At 40.0% G+C, this 23725-nt stretch overlaps 1 protein-coding gene and 1 pseudogene across 1 annotated transcript in view; both read right to left on the reverse strand.

The window, feature by feature from the left end:
* Positions 1 to 23725, reverse strand: part of TXNRD1 (thioredoxin reductase 1) — a 138770-nt gene that overhangs the window by 90255 nt on the left and 24790 nt on the right. Inside the window, exons 2-3 of the mRNA XM_077914819.1 lie at positions 21499 to 21671; positions 16133 to 16193 (exon numbers count right to left, since the gene is read on the reverse strand). Of these exons, the coding sequence (XP_077770945.1) occupies positions 16133 to 16193; positions 21499 to 21671 (234 nt within the window). The remainder of the gene's footprint in view (positions 1 to 16132; positions 16194 to 21498; positions 21672 to 23725) is intronic.
* On the reverse strand, positions 8035 to 8553 carry LOC144323884 (ATP synthase F(0) complex subunit C2, mitochondrial pseudogene; annotated as a pseudogene).

Consider the following 23725-nt stretch of genomic DNA (forward strand, 5'->3'; position numbering starts at 1 on the left):
GAAGTCAGGAAAGATTGAAGAATATGGCACTTGAGTAGAGACCTAATGAAAAGAGGGAACAAGTCTTATTAAGAGGGGAGAAATCTTTCTAAACAGAGGAAATACGAAGTACTAAAGTCCTAAGCTGGGAGCCTGCTTGACTTGTCCAAAGATCTGCAAGGGAAGCAGTGTGAACAAGGAAAAAAGTGGTAGATAATGAAGCCAGAGGAGTAACCAGGGGTCAGAGCCCAAAGGCCGTAGGACTTTGGATTTCATTCTAAGTATGATAAACCAAAGCATCACAAGAGAGGACAAGGAAATCACCTAGTTTGTGTCTTAAAAGGATTGCTCTGCTGTGTGGAGAATAGACTAAGGTGGAATGATGGAGCACAGACTAGCTAGGAAGTTGCTGTGGTAGTCCAAGCTAGAGATGATGAAGGCTTGGATTAGGGGGTGGGAAGAGATATTTGAAGGTAAAGCTCATACATTTTGCAGATGGGTGAAATGAAGGACATAAATGAAGGGGAAGACTTGGCAACTGAGTAAATGGGGGCACTCTTTAAAGACAAGTGGAAATACTCCAGGAAGAGAGGAAAGATGGGAGTGGGACAGTTGGAATGAAATAGTTTGGGACAAATCCACAGTGTGGTTTGAGAGGCCTATTGTTATCCAAATAGAGATGCTGAGTAGGCAGCTGGTATGCAAATCTGGAGTTCAGGGAGGAAGTTAGAGCTAGAAATAAGAATCTGGGAGTCAAATATAAAAGATGTTTAATGCCATGTATATTAGTCAGGGTTCTCCAGAGAAACAGACCCGATAGGGTGCAGAGATAGAGAGAGAGAGAAACAAATCGGCTCTCAGGAGGGCAGTGCAGGTGGCTCAGCAGTTTAGTGCCGCCTTCAGCCCAGGGTGTGATCCTGGAGACTGGGGATCAAGCCCCACATCGGGCTCCCTGCATGGAGCTTGCTTCTCTCTCTGCCTGTATCTCTGTCTCTGTCTCTCTCTCTCTGTCTCTCATGAATAAATAAATAAAATCTTTTAAAAAATTGGCTTTCAGGATTGTGAGGGTTGGCAAGTCCAAAACCTATAGGACAGGCCAGCAGGCTGGAAATGCAGCATTCTTCATGTTGCAGTCTTGAGTCTCAAGGCAATCTCAATTCCTTCCCCTTCAGAAGACCTCAATCTTTTCTCTTAAGGCCTTCAACGGATTGAATGAAGCCCACTGGCCTTACAGAAAGTAACCTGCTTCATTCAAAGTCTACTGTCTTCAGTGTTAATCACATCAAAGAATACCTTCACACAGCAACATTTACCCTGGTGTTTGGCCAAACAACATGCCACATAAAGTAACCGTCACACATGGGACTAGATGAAATGACCCAGGGAATTAATTAACATAGCTAAAGAAATGAAGACGGTCCAGGACTGAGCCCAGCACAGTGCAAAGGAGGATGAGGGTCCAGCAAAGAAGCCTGAAAAGAAACTGGAGGGAGGTGGGAGGAAAACCAAGAGAATGTGGTATCTCGGAAGCTAGGGAAGAAGTGCTCTCCAAGGAGGAAGACCAACTATGCCATGTACTGCTGAGAAATACACCAAGATAAAAATTGAGTCTTGGGCATCATTGCTGATTTTTATGAAAACGAGGGAGGAAAGAAAGCCTGATTGAGGAGGTTCAACAAGAAACAGAAAAAAGGACATGGAGGTAGTGAGTATAGTTATAAAAACAGAAACGTGGGAAAGTAGATGAAGAGGGATAAAGGACCAAGGAAGGTGTTTTGTTTAGTTTTGTCTAAGAAGGAAATTATTAGAACATGTATTTATGTTGGAAAAAAAAAAACCAATCTAGCTGAGGGAGAGTTGGCAATTTTCAAAGAGGAAAGCAATGAGAGGAGGTCGTTACAAAGTCCTCTGAACATGCATCTATGATGCAGCATAGACTTAGTCAAACCCAGGCTCTATCTGTGATTAGACTGTCCAGATACTCAGCCTCTAGCTCCCTCATCACCTTTCTCCAAGACCTTCTGTGGTCTTTCTACCTCTCTATCTCACCCAAACCTGCCCTCCATCTCTATACCCCAGCCTTTAGCCTTTAATTACCTAACCCTGGGGCTTTGCTAACTGCCAGTGGTTCAGCAGATCTGAGTTCAAGCAAGTCTTCCTTGAGGAAGCCATCAAAATGGGTCACCTCCCCCGATGAAATGCTCCTGTGTTATCATGTATTCTTTCTTTTTGCTACTTATCACAATTGCAGCTATATTTTTACTGATGATTATTTGATCAATGTCAGCCTCCCTCTAGGACAGCACAGTTCAACAGAATTTTCTATGATGGAAATGTTCTGTATCAGCACTGTCGAACCAGCACTGTCACTGTCCCACTAACCACATGTGACTGTTGAGCACTTAAAATATGGCTAGTGCAATTGCACATCTGAAGCTTTTATTTTATTTAAGCTTAATTTGCTTAAATGTAGGTTGTCCCATGTAGGCAGGATCCAGGGTTATTTATGCTCACCACAGTGTTCTCAGTACTTAAAACAGCACACATAGCAATTGCTCAATAAATATTTCTTGAAAAACTCAATCTGTAAAATGGGAAGAATACTAGTTAATTTGTGGATTCCATCTTTTCCATAGAGGAGAGGAAAAAAGACTTTTATATGGCAACTCCTGTAGGTTCTCAGTCCTCCTACAAAGATGAATTTGCCCTTTAAGTTAGAACTTGATCTATCCCAGAGGGTAGCGGGGATAATAAATGAGAACTTACTGAGTAGTCTGAATGAAATTGCATCTGTAATATGCCTAAGAGTGTGCCTGGAACATAGTAGGTGCTTAAAATGTGGAGGTCATCCATCAACTTCAAATAGAAAAAGCAAATAATGGTATGGGAAGATTGGGAAAGGCCTCAAAAAGCAGATGATACCGAACCATATCTTGAGGAATAATAAAGGTAGAAGTAATAGGAGTGGGAGAAATGCCTGAGAATATTTTAGTGTTTGAATGTTTCAAGAAATATTTATTGAGCAATTGCAGTGTGTGCTGTGTGGGCACTGTTTTAAGTACTGAGAACACTGTGATGAGCATAAATAACCCTTGATCCTGCCTACATGGGGCAACCTACATTTAAGCCAATTAAACCTGAGGTATAGAAGGGGTAATTATTTTGCCCACAGCCACCTAAATAACCATCAGCAGAGCTGAGACTGACCCTCAATCCTTGGCAATCACCACGATGCTGTTCTACCTCTTGAACAGAATGTTTTCTAGGCAGAGAGAGCAATGCATACAAAGACACAGCCATAGAAAAGAAATGGTGTGTCCTATAGGAGACGCAGAAGCATAAGAGGAGATGAAACTATATGTTGGGTTCACTTTGGGGTTCACAAGACAGCTAAGTATCTGGTTCTTTTCTCTACATTCTCAGTTAATCCTCAAAAATCATCTAACTGTTACACCATATTAAAAACTAGAAACTGAGATTTCAGGAAGTTTAAGAATCTTGCCAAAGATCACAAACCAGTATGTTGGAGTTAGGATATAAATCCAGGTGTGCCTATCTCCAAATTCATTGTTTGTATTACAATTCAACAATATATAGTGAGGTAGGGGCCAAAAACAGGCAAAAGCAACATGCTGTAGGGAAAACAAAACAAAGAAACAAACCATTAACTTTCTGGGGTACCTGGGTGGCTCAGTCAGTTAAATGTCTGCCTTCAGCTCAGGTCATGATCCCAGAGTCCTGGGATCCAGTCCCATGTCAGGCTCCCTGCTCAAAGGGGAGTCTGCTTCTCACTCTCCTCCCTGCTCGAGCTCTCTCACTATCTCTGTCTCTCTCTCTCAAGTAAATAAATCCAAAAAAAAAAAAAAAAGAATTAACTTCCTGACAAAAATCAGGGCGGACTTCATCCATGAAGCATGATGAAAACTTCAAAATCCTGAAAACTTCAAAACTTCAAAAAAAGTTCAAAATCCTGCTTGGGGGGGTGGGGACCATGATCTCTGTGATGCCTTCTCTGATCAAACACAGAAGTAGTCCTTTTATTCCTTATATCGATCTACATTAAAACTGTTTACATGTCTGCCATGCTCAGAATGGTCACTTAGTGAGTACTTCTGTGCCAGGAGCTTTGCATGTTCTCGTTAATCATTGCAATAACCCTTTGGGATGTGTATTACCATTTCTATTTGCAGATGGGAAAAGCAAGGTTAAGTGACTGGCCCAAGCAAGTTCTGGCAGCTAGTGCAGAATTTATGTCTCCTACTCTATTCTCTCTGCTAAGGTATTTTTTACCTGAGGCGTTGGTCTTTGTAGCCCCAGTACCTGGCACAGTGCCTTTCCCATAGTAGCTTGCACTTGAGATTTGAATTCAACTGTCAGTACAGCAGGCTTTCAAATGTTAATGAAGTAGAGAAGAGAGTTCAAAGAGTTCTGGTAAACCAGCTTGGGGGTGGGGGCTGAATTTGTAGCATTTGCCAATTTTTGTGGTATAAATACTCCCACTTTGGCTGATTTCTAGCTATCAACCTGCTTACAGAATTCCTCCACGTTTAACAATGGCTGTCTCAAGCTGATAGGAGCAGTTCCAGCACAACCTCTAAGGCCTCAAGATTATCAGGTACAAGCTTCTTCCCCTCCTACATCTCCTCTTCACTGCAGTTCTCTATTCTTAGACATGACAGCAATCTCAGAAGGCTAAGGATTGTTCTACTTCTACCTTTACCAGAGCCCCACAACCTATCCCAATTCCAGGCGGTGTTAGGAAACCCCACATCCCTTAAACATCCTCTCCCTCTCTTCTATCCAGGACCATTCAAGCCCTCCTGCCTTCAAACACATCCATGTCTCCTCTTTTGTAAATATCTCACTGACCCCACAGCCTTATTCAGCTTTCTACGGGCAGTATGGCCCAATAGTCAGCACACTTCTTCTGAAGTCCTGTAAACCTGGCTTTTCTGCCCACAAGATGCATGCCCTTAGGCAAGTTCTTTTCCCTCTCTGTTTACTCATCTGTAAGATGGTGATAAATACAGCACCTACACTTCATGGTGTGGCAGTGGGAATCAGATGTAAAGGGCTCAGAATGTGGTAGGTATTCAATATCTGTGTTATTATCATCATTATGTCTTTATGCATGGTGTAAATCTAGGAAGAACACAGAGTGGTTAAGAGTTTGGATTTCCTCCTTTAACAAATTATTCATAGTAACCATCAACAATGTGTTGCACTAGACGATATTCAAAACTTAATTCAAGGGGGCAACCTATTCATCTTTCTTTTAATTAGCAATCTGTGACTAAGCACACCATTTTCCACGGCTATCTATCCGTATTACTCAGAACTTGTTCTTTACCTGCCAGAAGAAAAATGTAATTTCCTTAAACAACTTGCTAAAAGAAATGCAAAGGACATGAGGAACTTCTAAAAGAATCAGTACATGCATCTCATATTGAGTGTTCATACACACAAAATGTAAACACACTAGAGCATGCAGAAATAGTCCCCTTCTGCACTCCATTTGTTTTAGGTCTCTTGGTGTCTCATCTCAATTCTAGAAGAAAGAAAATGTTTTTAATGCAGAAAACCACCAGCCAGCAGAACCTAAGGAGACACAGGCTCTCTTGAAGTCAACTCTCAGATGTCTTGTCTGAAAAAACTGGAGATCAGCCACCTTTACCACTAGGGGTTGTATAAGTATTAATTAACAGTGGTAAACAGCTTTTAGATCCTACAGATGAAAGAAGAGCCATACAGTTTATTACCATTGTTAACCTCTAAATTCTTAAGCCCTATTAGGTAGTTGATATTGAGAAGAACATTCGCCTCTAATTTTTCCCAGAGCACAAATTCCAGAATCTCCAGACAGTTGATGACCACAAGTCATTGGTGGAGGGTTAGTGTCACCTCATGAAGTGGCCTTGGATCTCCCTGGATGGTAACTATCATCCAGACCCTGATTTGAACAGAGAGTGATCTATGTCTCATTTATAAACATAGATGTAGTAAGACTAACTTTTCCACTGTAAAGACAAATGAGAACATTATATAGTTCTCTACTAAAATATTTCTGAACTTCTTTATCTACAGATTTACAATATCTATAATAATCTTCAATATTCTCAGAAACTTTTTTGAGGCCATGTTGTAATGGACAAAGCTGGACTACTTCCTACTTCTCTTGATAAGTCCTGGTCAATGTTAAACATTAAGTGAGATTACCAGGCCTCTAGTTCAGTCCTTTTTCAGTCACTGGCCTTTCTAAGACCGCAAAATATTTCCCACCTCACTACCATCATGTAATGACCATAGCAGGGTGCCTCTATACTTGTGATTTAAATAGGAAATAAATGTATGGTTTATATAGAAATTATTATACTAATCTTCAGGTGAACCAACCTCAGCTATTCTGCAGGCAAAACCAAGATGAACTAGCATCACTAACTGGACTCTTGATTTTTAACTGTGTACTTGACTCCCCAAATAAAGGTTTCATTTCCCCGTCTCCTTTCACCATATATATGGCTAAGTGACTAAATTCTGCTTATGTCAATAAGACATAAGCACTCTATCAAGTGCAACTTTCAGGAAATGTTCTTAAATAGTAAAGGCAGTCCTCCTTCAGCTCTTCTTTCAACTGATGGCTGTAGTTGGAATCCCCATCTTGGGACATTAGATGGAAGACAAATGCTGAGGAGTATGGGCCATGAATACAGGAGGACTCAATATTGGATCCAGCGCTGTGGAGTATCACACCAGTCCTGGACAGACTACTCTATTTAGACTTCTTTTAGGTGAGAGAAAACTAAGCTTATATCTAGTATAAGCCATTGTTATTTTGGGTTTGTTGTCACATGAGACCAAACTAAAAACTAACTAAAACACTTATATTACACTATAGGAAACACATTTGCATTATAGGATGTTTAAAAATATATATAAATAAAGCAAAGGAAGAAAAAGACATCATTCAGAATCTTACCCTCTGGATGCAATCAAGATCTAAGTCTCCTGGGGGATCCCTGGGTGGCTCAGCGGTTTGGCGTCTGCCTTCGTCCCAGGGTGTGATCCTGGAGTCCTGGGATCGAGTCCCACATTGGGCTCCCTGCGTGGGGCCTGCTCCTCCCTCTGCCTGTGTCTCTGCCTCTCTCTCTGTGTATCTCTCATGAATAAATAAATAAAATCTTAAAAAAAAAAGATCTAAGTCTCCTGCTTCACTCACAGACTTTCCCTGAGTGCTCTTCTTCATTCACTTCACCTAGAAATTAAACCCTCTCAAATCTGTATCTCCCACTCATGCAGACCTATAAACCAACCAGCCTATATATCCACATTGGATAATCATTATATGTCCAAAACCAAATTCATCATCTTCCTTAGTCTAAACCATCTCCTCTCTCAATGAATACCACCACAATCCTCCATTCTTTGTAGCAGAAATCAAAGCAGCATGTTTGGCTTCTTTCTGTACTTCATCCTACACTACTTTGTGACTGTCTGTCTCCCTTATTAAAACCTTTTCCTCAAAACAAAAACAAGAAAAACCCTTTTCCCTGGGGTGCCTGGGTAGCTCAGTGGGTTAAGCATCCAACTCTTGATTTTGGCTCAGGTCATAATGGCAGAGACTTGGTCCAGTCTGCTTGAGATTCTCTCTTCCTCCCTCTCCCTCTGCCCCTTTGCCCCCACTCTAATGAATAAATAAATAAGATCTTAACAAAACAAACTTTTCCCTGACAAAGAAACACATCATTTCACCTGTATTTCCTCAGTGCCTATTGCACTAGCAAAATAGATGCACAAATAGTTGAGTGATTATTCATATTTAGTGTACCTTTCTAGTCCTTTTTCCTATACTTTTAAAAACAAGATGGGACTATTTTATAAAAACTATTTTAAACTCTGCTTTTTTCCACTAAGTATTATAGTATAGAAAATTTCCCCATGCTATTAAAAACTTTTTTTTTCTTATGAATATAGTATTTGTTTGTCTTCCCTCTGTCAAACCCTGAGCCAACCACTCTCCCCAGGCTTCCTGGGGAGGCATAGGAAAAGGAACATACAGAGCAGACAAGACAGGGGAGAAAGACCTATGAGAGGTGGAGAGGACACCTTCACATGGTGCAAAGGATGAAAAAGGCCACCATCAGGCCAAAGAGCCCCATGGCATCCAAGAGGGCAAAGCCCAGAATGGCGTAGAAGAAGAGCTGTTGCTTCAGAGAGGGATTCCTGGCATAACCAATGATAAGGCTCCCAAACACAGTCCCAATTCCAGCCCCAGAGCCTGCCACCCCTACAGTGGCAGCCCCAGCCCCAGTGAACTTGGGGCTGCTATGTCAATGTCCCTTGAAATGGCGCTGGTTCGGAAGCTGCAGCTAGAAATATGTGAGGTCAGGGAATGTGGGGCAGCCCAGCTGCTGAGGCTCTTATCTGTCAGTGTCAGTTTTAGCACCACTGCCGACAGTCATCAGCTCAACAGCTGAGAGGTGCTCCGGACCAAGAAGGCAGTGGAGACAAACTTTGCACAGGCGTACATTTTCAGGGGATGAGGGAATGTAGACGGAGAACTGCTCCCAGGGCAGAGACGACAGGGAGCTTTGTGAATCTTTTTTAATGGCTGCATAATATTACATGAGTTAGCATCTACTACTAAGGACTGAGTGTGTGTCAGTGCTAGGTGTTCTTATATACATCCTCATTAGATCCCCTACTTGACAGATGAGGAAACAAGGGCTCAGAGAAGCAAAGAGCCCTCTTTGCACCTGTGGTGCCTGTGGCCTGTGACTAATAACCCACAACATATAGAGTCCACAAAGGGCAGAACTCTTATCATTTATGTGTAAGAGCAGGCCCTCCAACATTTGTTCAAAGATTGAAAAGAATCAACAATTTACTAGAATGTATGTCTGGCTTTATCTTGCTTCATAAAAAGCTTAATCTAACATTTTCTTACCTAAGTACAGTGGGAAGAGGACAGTAATTGAACACTATGTTAGATGTGTTATATACATTAGTCTGTTTTTTATTTTTCTAAATTTATTTTTATTTAAGTATAATTAGCATACACTTATGTTAGTTTCAAGTGTACAATATAATTTTTTCAACAATTTTATACATTACTCAGTATAGTTTTAATCCCCTTTATCTATTTCACCCATCTCCCCCACCCACTTCCCCCTTTTCTGGCAACTACTAGTTTGTTCTCTGTACTTAAGGCACAAACATTATCTCCTATTAATCCTTACAACTCAAACAGAGGAACAACATTATTCCATCTGGCATGGATTTGAACCTAGGTCTGTGTGATAGGAAAATGTATTTTTTATTTCTTACTTAAAAGAAATCCTTTCATAAGATGTGTGAGTTGTTTTCTTAAATAGATAATCAGCTCTCCCACCCACCTCGTATTCATTCTAAAACAGAAATGGACTTGAATAGAGGTGTATGTATATGGATTCCTATGTGAATGCTACATGACCACTGGTCTCTGTCCTCTCTGTGCTCTTTATCTAAGAGCAAAGCATACACAAGTGGTGCAATCAGTGCAGTGGTTACTTCCACAAACTGCATGGAAACAGGTATAAAAAGCAATCGGGGGGGAGGGGGTGTGGAAGTTAGTGAGGAGCACCAGGACCTGCACGATCATCAGCAGAGGTTAGAACAGAGTTCAGCAGTAAGTCTGGTTTTATGACCTTGAGCAAGTTGTCTGACCTCTTTGTACCTTAATTTCCTCATCTGTGAAATGGAGATAATAGAAATATCGGCTTCACAGAACTGTGTAGTTAAACTAGTTAACATTGGCCATGGCAGTAGCTCCTAGATATTGCTATAAAAGGGTTTCCTGGTATCATTACTGTTACATGAGGAGCATGAACACATAATTCACATAATAAAGGACAATAAATGAAATACAATGCAGATAAAGTGCTACAACATATAGAAAAAACTGCCTCATTAATAGTCAAAGAAATACAAATAAAAATGACACTTTTTTATCTCTCAAATTGGCAAACAATCATTTTTAAAAACCTCTTATCATTTCTAATACTCACTAAATACAGAGAAAACTCATTGAATCTGTGGAGTTTAACAATTAGTCCACATCATTTAAAAGGCTCTAGAAATTTAGAAATGTTAATACTCTGATCCAGGTATTGATTCTAGTAATCTATCCTATGAAAAGAATTCTAAATACAACAAAAAATTTAGTACAAAGAAAAATATTTCTAACCTATTATCCCATAATAGCAAAAACACCAGCAATAGACTATTTGTCCAACCAAAGTGGAATAGCTAAATAAAAATATTATATGGACTATTATTTTATAGCAACTGGGAAGATTACTAAAAACTTTTTTTTAAAGATTTATTTATTTATTCATGCAGAGAGAGAGAGAGAGAGAGGCAGAGACACAGGCAAAGGGAGAAGCAGGCACCATGCAGGAAGCCCAATGTGGGACTCGACCTAGGGTCTCCAGGATCACGCCCTGGGCTACAGGCGGTGCTAAACCGCTGCGCCACCGGGGCTGCCCACTAAAAACTTTTAATAACACGCAAAAACATCTTAACATAACAGAACAGAACGCAGAATACATAAAAGGCATACAAAAATATTTATAGTGGTTCTCCTGGATGCAATTATATGTGGTTTTTGTGTTTTATTATACTGCATTCTACAAAATCTCTAAAATGAACCTTTTTATGGGCAAAATCAAAATGTCTAAAGAACATTTTGAGGGACGCCTGGGTAACTCAGTGGTTGAGCATCTGCCTTTGGCTCAGGGCATGATCTCAGGGTCCTGGGATCAAGTCCCACATTGGGCTCACTGTATGAAGTCTGCTTCTCCCTCTGCCTGTGTTTCTGCCTCTGTGTGTGTGTGTGTCTCTCATGAATAAATAAATAAAATCTTTAAAAAAAAAAAAGAACATTTTGAGTTTCATTCGTTGAAATAAGCAGAACAATCTACGGACCCCCACTTCCTCTACCGTCAAGCCTCTTGATTTCTCCATTTTCATCTCTTATTATTCTCTCTGCCAGGTACTCCTCACTAGATTCACTCTAAATGAACAAAGCAGGATGCTTTCTAATTTGTTTTGTTTACAACTACAAATTCCTTACTTGCCACATTTTTTCTATCAGGAAAACACTTGTGCAACATGCTCTTACAAGTACTCTGTGATCCTGCAGCCTCTCCAGGTACCAGATCACACTGAAATTAGAAGGGAGGCAGATGCAAGCCAATAGGATGATCTTAAAGAATGAGACTGTGCCTTATTCATCTTTTTTCTCCTGCAGTGGCTGGCACAGAAATCAGTGCCCAAGCACATCTGTTGAATGAATAAGCATTGGTACCTAAGTGGTAAGGTCTGAGCTGGGCTAGGGTACCTCTGCATGTAAGGGGTTTTTATTTGTTTAAAGAAAGCAATCCCTGGGGATCCATGGGTGGCTCAGGGGTTTAGCGTCTGCCTTCCGCCCAGGGTATGATCCTGGAGTCCCGGGATTGAGTCCCACATTGGGCTCCCTACATGGAGCCTGCTTCTCCCTCTCTCTCTCTGTCTCTCATCCATAAATAAATAAAATCTAGAAAGAAAGGAAAGAAGGAAAGGAAGAAAAGAAAAGAAAAGAAAAGAAAAAAGAAAAGAAAAGAAAAGAAAAGAAAAGAAAAGAAAAGAAAAAAGAAAAGAAAAGAAAAGAAAAGAAAGAAAAAGAAAAAAAGAAAAGAAAGAAATCCCTGAAGAGGCAGCTGGGGAACCAGACAAGCCTGGGCTTGACATAGCAACACTGAGCAAGTTACTAAAATGCTGAGTATCTGCTTCCTTGCTTGTAAAGTAGAATTAAATCCAGCAGCCACACAAGGTCAGTGTGAGGATTAAGCAAGAGAGATGTGAAACACAGACATGAGAAAAAAAAAAGTTCATCAATATAACTCAAATATGTGTTAAGTCAAGGTTGGTTCCTTTCCCTCTGGGTAAGGGCATTAAAGCTATGCCCTCCATAAGCAGCCGGGGTAAGGATGATACCCATCAGAACCCCCAAGCCAGTGAGTGACATATGGCATCCAGACATACATCCTGGCAAACTATCACATGAGTCCTCTTAAACCTTACATCTGTTTTCCATATCAACAGCTGAAGAGCGGCAGCAGCTTCCAGACCAGATTAAAATGACTACACTGATGTTGTCTGTTCCTCGGATCGAAGCCGCTGGGCAGATACCCAAGTCCAAGAGAGAGGTTTCACAGACCAACAAGCCCTGTGAATGACAGCTCATCCACAGGGATAGCTAAGGTGCAGCTATCACAGTGGTAGGTTGCATAACCTCCGGTCACAATAAGTCACTGTCCCATCCAGGAACACCCATCATAGTATCAATGCCATGAACATCATACATCATACATAAGGCAGATAGGGTGAGTCATGACAGCCTCTGAGGATGTAATCAGAGGAAACTGAGGGGAGGGACCAGGAATTACCCATGGGTTCACTAGCAAGCCATACATCCTCTATATTAATACTTTTCTACATTTTGTTTCTTCATCATAAGAAGGTGATATCACACCTACCTCACTGACGGTATTTTGAAGATTAAGTAGGAAGATATGCATAAGCCCCTGGCACAGGGAGGAAAAACATTTATGCCCATTACCGCTGCCCATACACAGATGCTAATGCCATGCATTCCAGGTGCTGAGTTCTCTCCAGTACCAATCTTGGTAGATCTGAGTTGATCTTGATGGTTCTCAAATAGTAATCTTAATTTATATAGACTTGTCCAAAATATAGCCCAAAATAAGGAAGAAGAAACTGTCAGGGTGGGAGGGGAGGTTCCTGGCAACAGAGCTTCCCTTCTTGATTTTCCTTAAGAGATCATACTACTGCCACCAGGAACTCTGCGCAGCACTCCATTACCAGCCCCATCAGATAGCACACTGCACTGGCTGCCACAGACATTCAACTCTAAAAGAAGACGAGGGGGGTTTTGTGAGTGGGGGGAAATGCAAGTCTAACTTGACAAGAACACAGTTCCCCACTATATTTCCAGTGCTTAGTACAGAGCCTGGCATGCAGCAAATACTCAACAAGCTGGGTGAAAAAATGTACCCACTTCATTCTATACCAAACACCCCTGGCCTACCAAATGACCCTCTGGCTCTTTGAGAATCTACTGTGATCCAAGAGCTGAGGAGATTAGGTAGCCAAGACTGGTGAGAAAATAATGCCTGGGCAGTGTTCTTCATAGAGCCAAGCCAAAACAGATAAAAAACTATTCATTCACAAAACCAGCACTTAGAGACCACAGCAGCAATTCCAGCTTTGTAATTACAAGCTGCTTGCCAACACAAACCTGATCACGTATCTCTCCTGTGTGGCTGGTTCTGAGGCCCAGGACATGTTGTACAGTGTTCCTCCTGTGCTGGAGACAGGTAAATCACGTAGAATCCAAAGTTCTTAATTGTTTGTTTGTTTTTTAAAAAGTTTATTTTTTTTTAATTTAAGCAATTTCTACACCCAACATTGGGCTTGAACTCACAACCTCCAGATAGTCTCATGCTCTTCCAACTGAGCCAGCCAGATGCCTCCCATGTTGTTAGATTAATACACACTCTTCCTACTTGCCTTAGAACTCAAGATGTCAAATTTTTGGTGTCAGTAGCCCTTTATACTCTTAAATAATTATTGAGGACTTCAAAGAATTTTTGTTTATATGGGGTATAGCTATTAAAACTTACCACATTAAAAATTAAAACCAAGACATTTTTAAAATATTTATTTATTCTCTTAAAATTGGTAAACCCATTACATGTTAACGTAAATAACATCCTTTAAATAAAAATGACTGTATTTTTCCAAAAAAAATAATGAAAAGTTGGCATTATTTGATATTTTTGCAATTTTTTGTCTGCTTGGTTTAATACTAGACAGATTCTCATATCTGCTTCTGTATTCAATATATTGTAATATATGTTGTTGTAGAAGTATATGAAAAAAAACCCACTCTCACAAAGACAAATAGTTGGAAATAAGATAAATATTCAGTAGATTTTTTAGATAATTGCAGATATTCCTTGATACTGCACCAAAACTTTGAATAGCTCTTTTACCCATGAACAACTCTGTAAGATCATACATTGATCATTCAGAAAATATTCATTCACTAAATACTGAAAAGCTATTGAGCTCACATGCCAGGGACAGCTTCCAAATTTCTTATTTTCACCTGAAAGCTTAAATTTTATCATGGACAACAAATATTGTCAGTAGTTTACCTTTAAGTGACAGACTCGTTTTGTTCATTTGAGGGGAAATATCTGTCAAATACCCAGCTCTGAATAATCTATATCATTTGAATAATTTGACTGCTGGTCATTCTTTCAAGTATATATGGTATTTCATGAGAAAAGCAGCTAGTTCACTTTGCAATGCAAACTGTTAATTGTACAAGTGCTTTTCTTTGAGACAACCATTGTGTTTCATGCAACAAAAACACTTTATGCATTTTTACCCACAACTGCTTTTTTTTTTTTTTAAGATTTTATTTATTTATTCATGAGAGACACACACAGAGAGAGGCAGAGATATACGCAGAGGGAGAAGCAGACTCCTCACAGGGAGCCCAATGTGGGACTCGATTCCAGGACTTCTGGATCATGCCCTGAGCCAAAGGCAGATGCTCAACCACTGAGCCACCCAGGTGCCTCACCACAACTGCTTTTGCACCATCAATGAAAATATCAAGACGGGGCAGCCCGGGTGGCTCAGCAGTTTAGTGCTGCCTTCGGCCCAGGGCCTGATCCTGGAGACCCGGGATCAAGTCCCACATCGGGCTCCCTGCATGGAGCCTGCTTCTCCCTCTGCCTGTGTCTCTGCCTCTCTCTCTCTCTCTCTCTCTCTCTCTCATTAATAAATAAATCTTAAAAAAATATATCAAGACAGTAAAATAGTAAACATCTTAAACATTATTAGAAAACAGTTTTGAGCTTAAGGATCCCTCCAAAATCACAGGTACACCAGGGGTGTGCAGACATTTTGAGAACTGCTACCTTACTCTATAAATCCTTATCTGAAAAAAATAAAAATAAAAAAATAAAAAATAAATAAATCCTGATCTGTTCCTACAAACTGCCTGGCATGGGAAGGAAGAGAGCTTATTCTGTGTGATGAAGCAGCAAGTGAGGACACAGAGGATCATCAGCTCTCTCATCGAGGAAGAGACTCCCATCTTTCAACTACAGAGGCTGGTTCAGGTCAAACCTATTGCAGCTCATGTCCTTCAGGTTTTCTGAGGTAGGACTTGACCAAGGGGTGAGTGGGAGCTCCCAACTGTGATCTGTAGATCCACTGCCACATCCACAATAAAGGGAAAGAACTGCCTGTCTGATTAGTGTTGCCAGAATTAAAATGTCTGAATAGTTGGCACTTGCCTTTACTGATCTCCCATCTACCTTTGGCATTTCTGTCATACTCTTTGTCTCTTTCTGTGTTAGGGAATCTGTCTTTAGAAGCATCAAATAGGAGCGCCTGGGTGTCTCAGTCAGGTAAGCATCTGCCTTCAGCTCAGGTCATGGTTCCCCCGGTCCTGGGATGGAGCCCTGCATCTGGCTCCCTGTTCAGCAGGGAGTCTGCTTCTCCCTCTTTCTCTGCCCACTCCCAACCCCGCTCATGCTCTCACTCACTCTCTCTCAAATAAATAAATAAAATCTTTTTAAAAATTCTTTGGAATAATAATTTTCTGTCCTACAACCACCTCCTTCCTCTTGACCCTAGAAATGAGCTTTCTACCCCAATTATCACATCTCTATAGTTGAGTCTCTTTTATTTTCAAATACTATTTGGTATGACTTATTGGAAAGGTGGCAAATTTGCAAAAATAATAGTTACCATGAAACCAGAAAATACTGTATCTGTAACTAGACTCAGGATTAATAGGAAGAATGATTTCAACATGAAGCTCATATAAAGGCTATAAACAAGGTAAAGACAAAAAGGAAATACAGTTAGTCCCTTGGAATGGTCTGGCTAAATGGTCAAAAAAAAAGAGATCTACTGGAAAGAGCTCCCTAAACAATAAAAACTTCAAAGGAGAAAAATAAAAACCAGACAAACTAGATTAAATAAACTGCACAGTCACCGGATGTATTTTACATATTCAGTAGAATCTTACCTGCTTGATCAAGTTCGAGCAAAAAATACGGAACACTCATCGACTCAAATAACTTCTTTACCTGAAAAAACAAGGGGGAGAATTGTTTTTCAAGAGTCTTCTCTCCAGCTTTTTACTTTCCTCTTTAATCAGGCTTCTCCTTTGCAAACTTACCAGCCCATTTTTATAGAACCCACAAGATTCTCCCTGTTGTTGGCAGTAATGATACTTAATGGCTATTTGAAGTATGTTGATTCTACTCTATGTTCAGTGATTCACCTCAGATAGCTTCATAAAATACATTTTACATGTTTAGTGACTCCATCTACCCCACTATAAAATGGGTTTAGTACTAACCATGTTTAAAAAGGCACTGTCATATTTAATATTTCCAAAACATATGTGGAAACTCTAAGAAAAAAAACACATCCTGCAATAGTCAAAGTATTATTTATTTTTTGGCCAAGTAAACCTCAACCAACACATCAATTACAGAAGTCGTATGCTCAATATTACACAAACCATAATGGTAAAAAAATTACTGGAAAGATAAAGAGTTACTTTTGCCAAATTTGTGCCATTAAATAACAAATTACTGATAAAAGGGACTGTAAAATGACATTTATAAATAAGACACAATAGCTTGTCATTAATGCTTCAGGAAAATTTAGAACTACATTTCCTCCAGCTTCTACAATAAAATGAAAAAGGTCTGAACTATGGCCTGGGGTTCATAGAAATTACCAATCTAGAGAATGTATTCCTGTCCCATTCTAATGTAACTACTGAAACAGCAGGTTGAAAGAAATTTTCAATTTTATAGGACCAAAGACTATATTTTGATAAAAATGGAAGAATAAGCTCATTCACACAGTCTCAGGGCCCTCCTCTTAGCACTCCTCTGAGCAGCTTCTGTGCCCCAGTAGGAATTCAGTTCCCCCTGGCAACATACAGTTAAAAAGATAAGAATCATTTGGAAGAGTGATAAGGTGAGTAAAGAGGGACTTTAAGGAAAGGGCAAAGAAAGCTACAGCTGAGAGACCATCTGGACAAAAGTTAATTCCTATTCCAATGCTCATTTTCTAAGACTAAAAATAAACAAGGACAAACACATATAAAATTATGGGCTCTTAAGGCTTCCTTAGCCACTTAACTTTAGAAATAAACCATTTGCAGTTTGTTATAAAAACAAACAATTTTCCAGATATAGAGAGTAATCCTAAAAACAGCTCCTAAAAATATCAACATGTGACAATATATGAAATGTAGAAAATATAAGCTCTAGATTCCAGAGTACACATGACCCTACTTCAAGAAACTCTTTGGTAGGTTATTGTAACTCTGATGAGGGGCACCTGGGTGGCTCAGAGCTTGAGCATCTGCCTACGGCTCAGGTTGTGATCCCGGGGTCCTGGGATCGAGTCCTATATTGGGATCCCCACAAGGAGCCTGCCTCTCCCTCTTCCTGTGTCTCTGCCTCTGTGTCTCTCACAAATAAATAAGTAAAATCTTAAAAACAAACAAACAAACAGAAACCTCTGATGAAACTTTCTCACTGATCCACAGTACAACATTAAAGATCTGTATTGAATATCATTAGCACCGGTTTCCAGAATACTCTAATTGGTAGAAGTAAAGGATGGTCAACTTTGCCTATAAAATATACACACTATGGAGAAATGGCAGTGGATCTGGGTGTCAGGCAATTGATAAGTTATATGAGACTTCATTTGCTAATTCCAACTTCATACATCTAATTTCCCATTGAAATATCTGTAAGAAATAAATATCACATTTCTGAAGAGATAGGAAGTTATCTTTGCACTTTAAAACCCAGCCATCACAGCAGGATGAAAGCAAAGCACACACCGTAATGTGTTATGCAATAAGTGGGAAACTAACTTATGTAGAAGTTCATTTCTTTGCGGGCATTTCTCAATTTGAATTAATGCAAATTACTTACTCATCTCAGAGAGAAATATATATTCATTAGACTAAGTGCAGATATAAAACTGAAGTTTCTCCATTCTGATTTACTCACAACTGTTAGACAATCAAATCAAAACTGAAGGAAATTAAAAAAAAACTGAAGGAAATAACCTGGGGAAATGCTACTTCAAGGTAACTTTTAAAAACAATAAAATAGAAAATTAAAATTAAAATAAAAAACCATGAACAGCCAAGTATAGAAGTTGTACCCTCAAGAAAAATCACTATTTTGGGATCCCTGGGTGGCGCAGCGGTTTGGCGCCTGCCTGTGGCCCAGGGCACGATCCTGGAGAACCGGGATCGAATCCCACGTCGGGCTCCCTGCATGGAGCCTGCTTCTCCCTCTGCCTGTGTCTCTGCCTCTCTCTCTCTCTCTCTCTCTCTCTCTCTCTCTCTGGGACTATCATGAATAAATAAATAAAATCTTTAAAAAAAAAAAAATCACTATTTTTACCAGAAGAGACACCTAACCATCCTTCACAAAGGAATTGAAAATTAATTTCCATATTAATTGGCACAAATCTGAGAATAGCTTATATATTACATATTCAGAAAAGCTAAGGAACTGGTATTTGTCAAGGTAAAACTAGGGGATATTTGTCCAAAGGCCCTGGTATACCCAGGAATTATTCAGATAATGACATTAAATAAAGTTGCCAGAATTACCCTGCATTTTAACACAATAAATATGCAAGATCTACCACAAATTTTACAGGAAATGTTCACCATTCCTAGAGCATATTTAATTGAGGAAAAGAAGGTTTTGTCTTTTCAGAGTCAGGGAGGAGACTTAGGAAATGAATTCAGGGAAAAGAGTGTAAAATAAGAATAATTATAGGTCAAAGAGATGGGCGATTGTAGGGAACATGCAATGAAACTGCCTATAGCTACTAGCAATCCTGGCCAGGCTAGCCCAGTTCTTTGCTGCAGGACTAGAGCAGGGTGAAAAATGCAATTTTCCAATTTTTTAGTAGTGTTTTAAAATACAACTAGAGTGACCAAACATTGCCTTGCACACAGTAAACACTCAATGGTGGCTCCTAATACAAGTGTAGTACTGTAGGCTTCCAAATAGATCTAAAATGACTGGTCCTCATAAGGAAGCTGTGCATAAACAAGAATAGCAGATAAGGTGGCATTGTCAGTCTTACTGTTGAGGAAGCTGATTTACAGAATGAGAACTGAGCCCTTTCAAATCCAGGTGTTTTTCATTACACCACCAGGTGCATAGAGTTTTGAAGGGAGTTGTTAGTTTAGGAAAAAAAATAGCCACTTTTTAATAGGAGTAGCTATAGTAGGAATAGAATCGGATACTTGTTGATTTCCACCTACCTGAGGCTCAATATTGATGAAAGAAGATCTCATCCAAGGTTGGAAGTCATGTTAGGAAAACAGGAAGGGCAAGTAGTTCTTTTATTAAAACAAAAAACAAAAAAACCATTATGTAGGGGCACCTGGGTAGCTCAGTTGGTTAAGCACCTGTCTTAGGCTCAGGTCATGATCCCAGAGTTCTGAAATCAAGCCCCACATCAGGGCTCCCTGCTCAGCGGGGAGCCTGCTTCTTCCTCTCCCTCTGCCTTCCTCTCTCCCTGCTTGTACTCTCTCCTTTTCTTTGTCAAATAAATAAATAAAATCTTTATAAAAATCAAAAAACATTATGTAGCATTTACTATGTGCCAGGCATGTTCTGTGGCTTCTATAAATATTAGCTAATTTGATCCTCACGACAAACTTCTGAGATAGGTGTATTATTACCCATATTTTACAGATGAGGAACCTGATGCACAATAGATAAAAACCTTAACCAAGATCATATGGCTAATAAGTCACAGAGGCAAGATTCAAACTCCGACTTCAGAGTTCAGGCACCTGACCATTATTTGGAAACAGAAAAGATTAGACAACTCCATAATTTCAGAACTAACAGGAATCTCAATAGTCAACTAGTCCAAGCCCTTTATTTTACAGATTGCACAAACAAGGGAGAAGAGCCTCAAAAGAAGTTCCCAGAGGACGGGAATTATGCAGGGGATTTCTGATACCCAGTCCTCTTCCAAATTCTCTAATGTTTACTGCCTATGCTAATGATTTAGAATTTAATGGTTTACCTTAGGTCATTTTTCTTTTCTTTTCAAGATTTTATTTATTTATTTGAGAGAGGAGAGACAGAGAGCATGAGCAGGGGAGGGGCAGGGCAGAGGGAGAGGGAGAAACCGACTTTCCACTGAGCATGGAGCCAAAAAGCAGGGCTCCATCCCAGGACCCTGAGATCATGACCTGGGCCAAAATCAAGAGTTGGTGCTTAACCGATTGAGCCACCCAGGTGTTCCAGTTCATTTTTCTTTTTAAGGCCAATGTCTGCCTTCTCAGTTTGATTAAACCTTCTGGGGATGGAACTTGTGTCTCCTACCTCTTTACAACCCTGTTCCCAACATGATGGACTACACGAAAGGTTCCACGATGATGTTAATAGAGGTGAAGCCCCAGGTGACACTGAGGCAGACTATGTTGGGATGAGAAACAAGCATGAAAGGTTTTGCCTACTTTCAATATTTCCACTGCTTGCCCACTTTCCTTTTTATTTACAAGAGAAGCACACATACACACACACACACACACACACACACACACACACCAGGAGTCCAAGAAACCTGTCTCTGTGTAAGGCTTCCAGAATATAAAGGCTTCTGAGTTCAGTCTCCTTGAGAGCTAGAAAATAAATCAAGAGATAAACAGAGAAAATTGAACTTAATAAATTACAGGTGAACCCTGACAGAAGGTCAGCTATGTTCACTTAAGAATCCACTGTGTCAAATCCTGGAGCTACCCTGAGTATAATCTAAAGCTAAGCTTCAGTGACATTTAAACATCCTCAACCTTCCCATAAAGCACCTGATCAGATTTGTCTATTAATTCTCGACATCATTCTGTGGTTAAATCAGGGAGGACTAAACCAACCCTCTCCATGGCTGTGATCATTGACCTTTTCTCTAAGAACCAAGTAGGAAGCACAGTTTATTCTTTGGGAAGTCATTTTCCCCATGATGAGCATGAAGAGATACTTAACAAAATTTAGGAATATCTTAAGTAACAGCTCCTAGGAAATATTCTCTGTAGAAGTGCCTAAAAGAGCAGCCAATCACCTGGTTTGGGAGTTCCCACCCCGACTTTGCCTGACCCTTGATTACCTGAAAGTATCTAGTATTTTGGAAAGCTCAGGAGATTACTCAAGCAACCTTTTGTTCTCAAAGCATCACCCTCCAAGGTTTCTGAAGCAACTTACAACCACGCAAACCCCTTCCTCAGGTGAAATCCAATGACTCACAGCTGAGCTCAGAAGTCTGTCAAATTTCTCTAAGGCAACAGTTTATCGCAGCTCCTAGAGGCTGAAGGCTTACCTCAGCACAGCGCTTGCATGCGGACTTGCTGACAATGACTACAGGGTGGCTATCTATATAGGCCCTGAGCCGGGCTCTGGGGTCCAAGAGGCTTGTGCTGGTGGACCCTGAGGGTCTGCTCACACCAATGGCTGGGTTTTCTGGCAAAGGCTGACAAGGGAAATGGTCCTTAGCTAGAAGAAATGGAAGCAAAGATGGTAATTATCAGAAAGGAAAACATGATGATGCATTTCCTAAAATTAGTTTACTCGACAAGCCTCACAATTTTAGCTCCAACCACCAAAATAAGGAGTCTGAGGAAGGACTCTAAGGTGGATTACACATTAAATTCTGTCATCTGACCGGAGACTCCTGGCAACTCACTGGATATTTCCAATTTGTTTTTGTTACATTCGAGATTAGTTGGGGGCTGATAAAAAAAGGGAAGAGACTGAAACTTCCTGAGGCAGGAAACTAAGTGACAGGTCTGGACATTGAGGGCCACATATGACCTCACCCCGACCCTGCCCATGGTATAAATGCAGAGGGGCCAAAGTTCAGAGACTACATCCCCTTCTCACACAACCCTGCTCGGAGCACTGGAACGGGCAACTCAAATCAAGGCTCATTCCTTTCCCTCTAGCTAACTTCTGGACAAGCAGAAACAGGATCTTCAGACCACAGGCACAGCAAGATTTTAAAAAAATGACTTCAGATTCTGTTTTCCTCCCCAGGATTCTGTGGCAGCCCAAACTGGCACCTTAGTACACATGACCCAACTCAGTGGTATGTTACCCCACATGACACCACTATCATCTCAGGCATCATAGCCAGACAAAAACCACGGAGAGATTGCTACCTCTGGCTTGTAAATATTTTAAACTAGCTATCTTCTCCAGGGCCACAAGCAAAGCAAGCTTGATCCTACCCTTATTACCTACTCCACAAGTTATTTCCTCTCATTTTTGCTTGTCTAACTACCCATTCTTCTTCAACCTCCTCATCATCTTCATAGTTGATATTAATGTTTACTCAGAACTAGACAGGGAGTATCCGATATTTGCATGCATCATCTCATTTAATCTTTACAAGGATATCATAATGTAAATACCATCATCCCTATTTATGCAAATAAGGAAACAGATTCAGAGAGGTTAAGCAACTTCCCCACAGTAAGTGACAGAACTGAGATTCAAAGTACATCTTAATTCTCTGGAACCCATACTTCAAAAAACCCAGCTTTATTGCTATATAATTTATATACCATAGAATTCACCAATGGAAAGTATATAATTCAATGTTTTTTTTTGTTTTAGTTCAAGTTGGGCAACTATCATCACAATCAAATCTAGAACATTTTCATCACCTCAAAAAAGAAGCCCTGTAGCCATTAGAAGCTGCTCTCCATTCCCCGCCGCCCCCCCAGCCCTTCTCCTTATTCCCCTCGGCAACAACTACTCTATGGAATTATATAATATGTAGTCTTTTGTAATTTATTGTTATATTTTTTAAGGTTCATCTATGCTGTAGCATGTGTCAGTGCTTTCTTTTTTATTGTTAAATAATAGTCCATTGTAGGAATATACATTTTTTAATCTATTCATCAGTTGATGGGCATTTAGGTTGTGTCCACTTTTTGGCTGTTATGGACAGAGCTGCTATGACCATTTGTGCACAGGTTTTGAATACCTGTCTTCAGTTTTTGTTTTTGTTTTTGTTTTTTGAGTAAATGCCTAGGAGTATGAATCTTAGGAGGAACCATCAAACTGTTCTCCAAAGCAGTAACATTTTACATTCCCATCAGTGATGGATGAGGGCCCCAATTTCTCCACAACCTTGCTAATACTTACTATTTACTTTTTGATTTGAGCCATCCTAGTAGATGTGGAGTGGTGTCTCATTGTAGTTTCATGTGTATTTCTCTGAGGGCTAATAATGCTGAGCAACTTTTCATGTGCTTATTGATTATATATCTATATCTATAGAAGATATAGATATATTTCTTCTTTGGAGAAATGTCTGTTCAGATCCTTTTCCCGCTTTCTAATTGGGCTATTTGTCTTTTTATTGCTAAATCGTAAAAGTTTTTTTTTTTTTTTTTAAGTAGACTCCACACCCAATGTAGGGCTTGAACTCATGACCCTGAGATCAAGAGTCACCTGCTATACTGTTAAGGCAGCCAAACACCCCTAAGTTACAAGAGTTCCTCATATAGTCTGGATATAAATCCCTTATCTATATGACCTGT

This window comes from Canis aureus, chromosome 11, assembly GCF_053574225.1.
Source record: "Canis aureus isolate CA01 chromosome 11, VMU_Caureus_v.1.0, whole genome shotgun sequence".
NCBI classification, from domain to species: domain Eukaryota; kingdom Metazoa; phylum Chordata; class Mammalia; order Carnivora; family Canidae; genus Canis; species Canis aureus.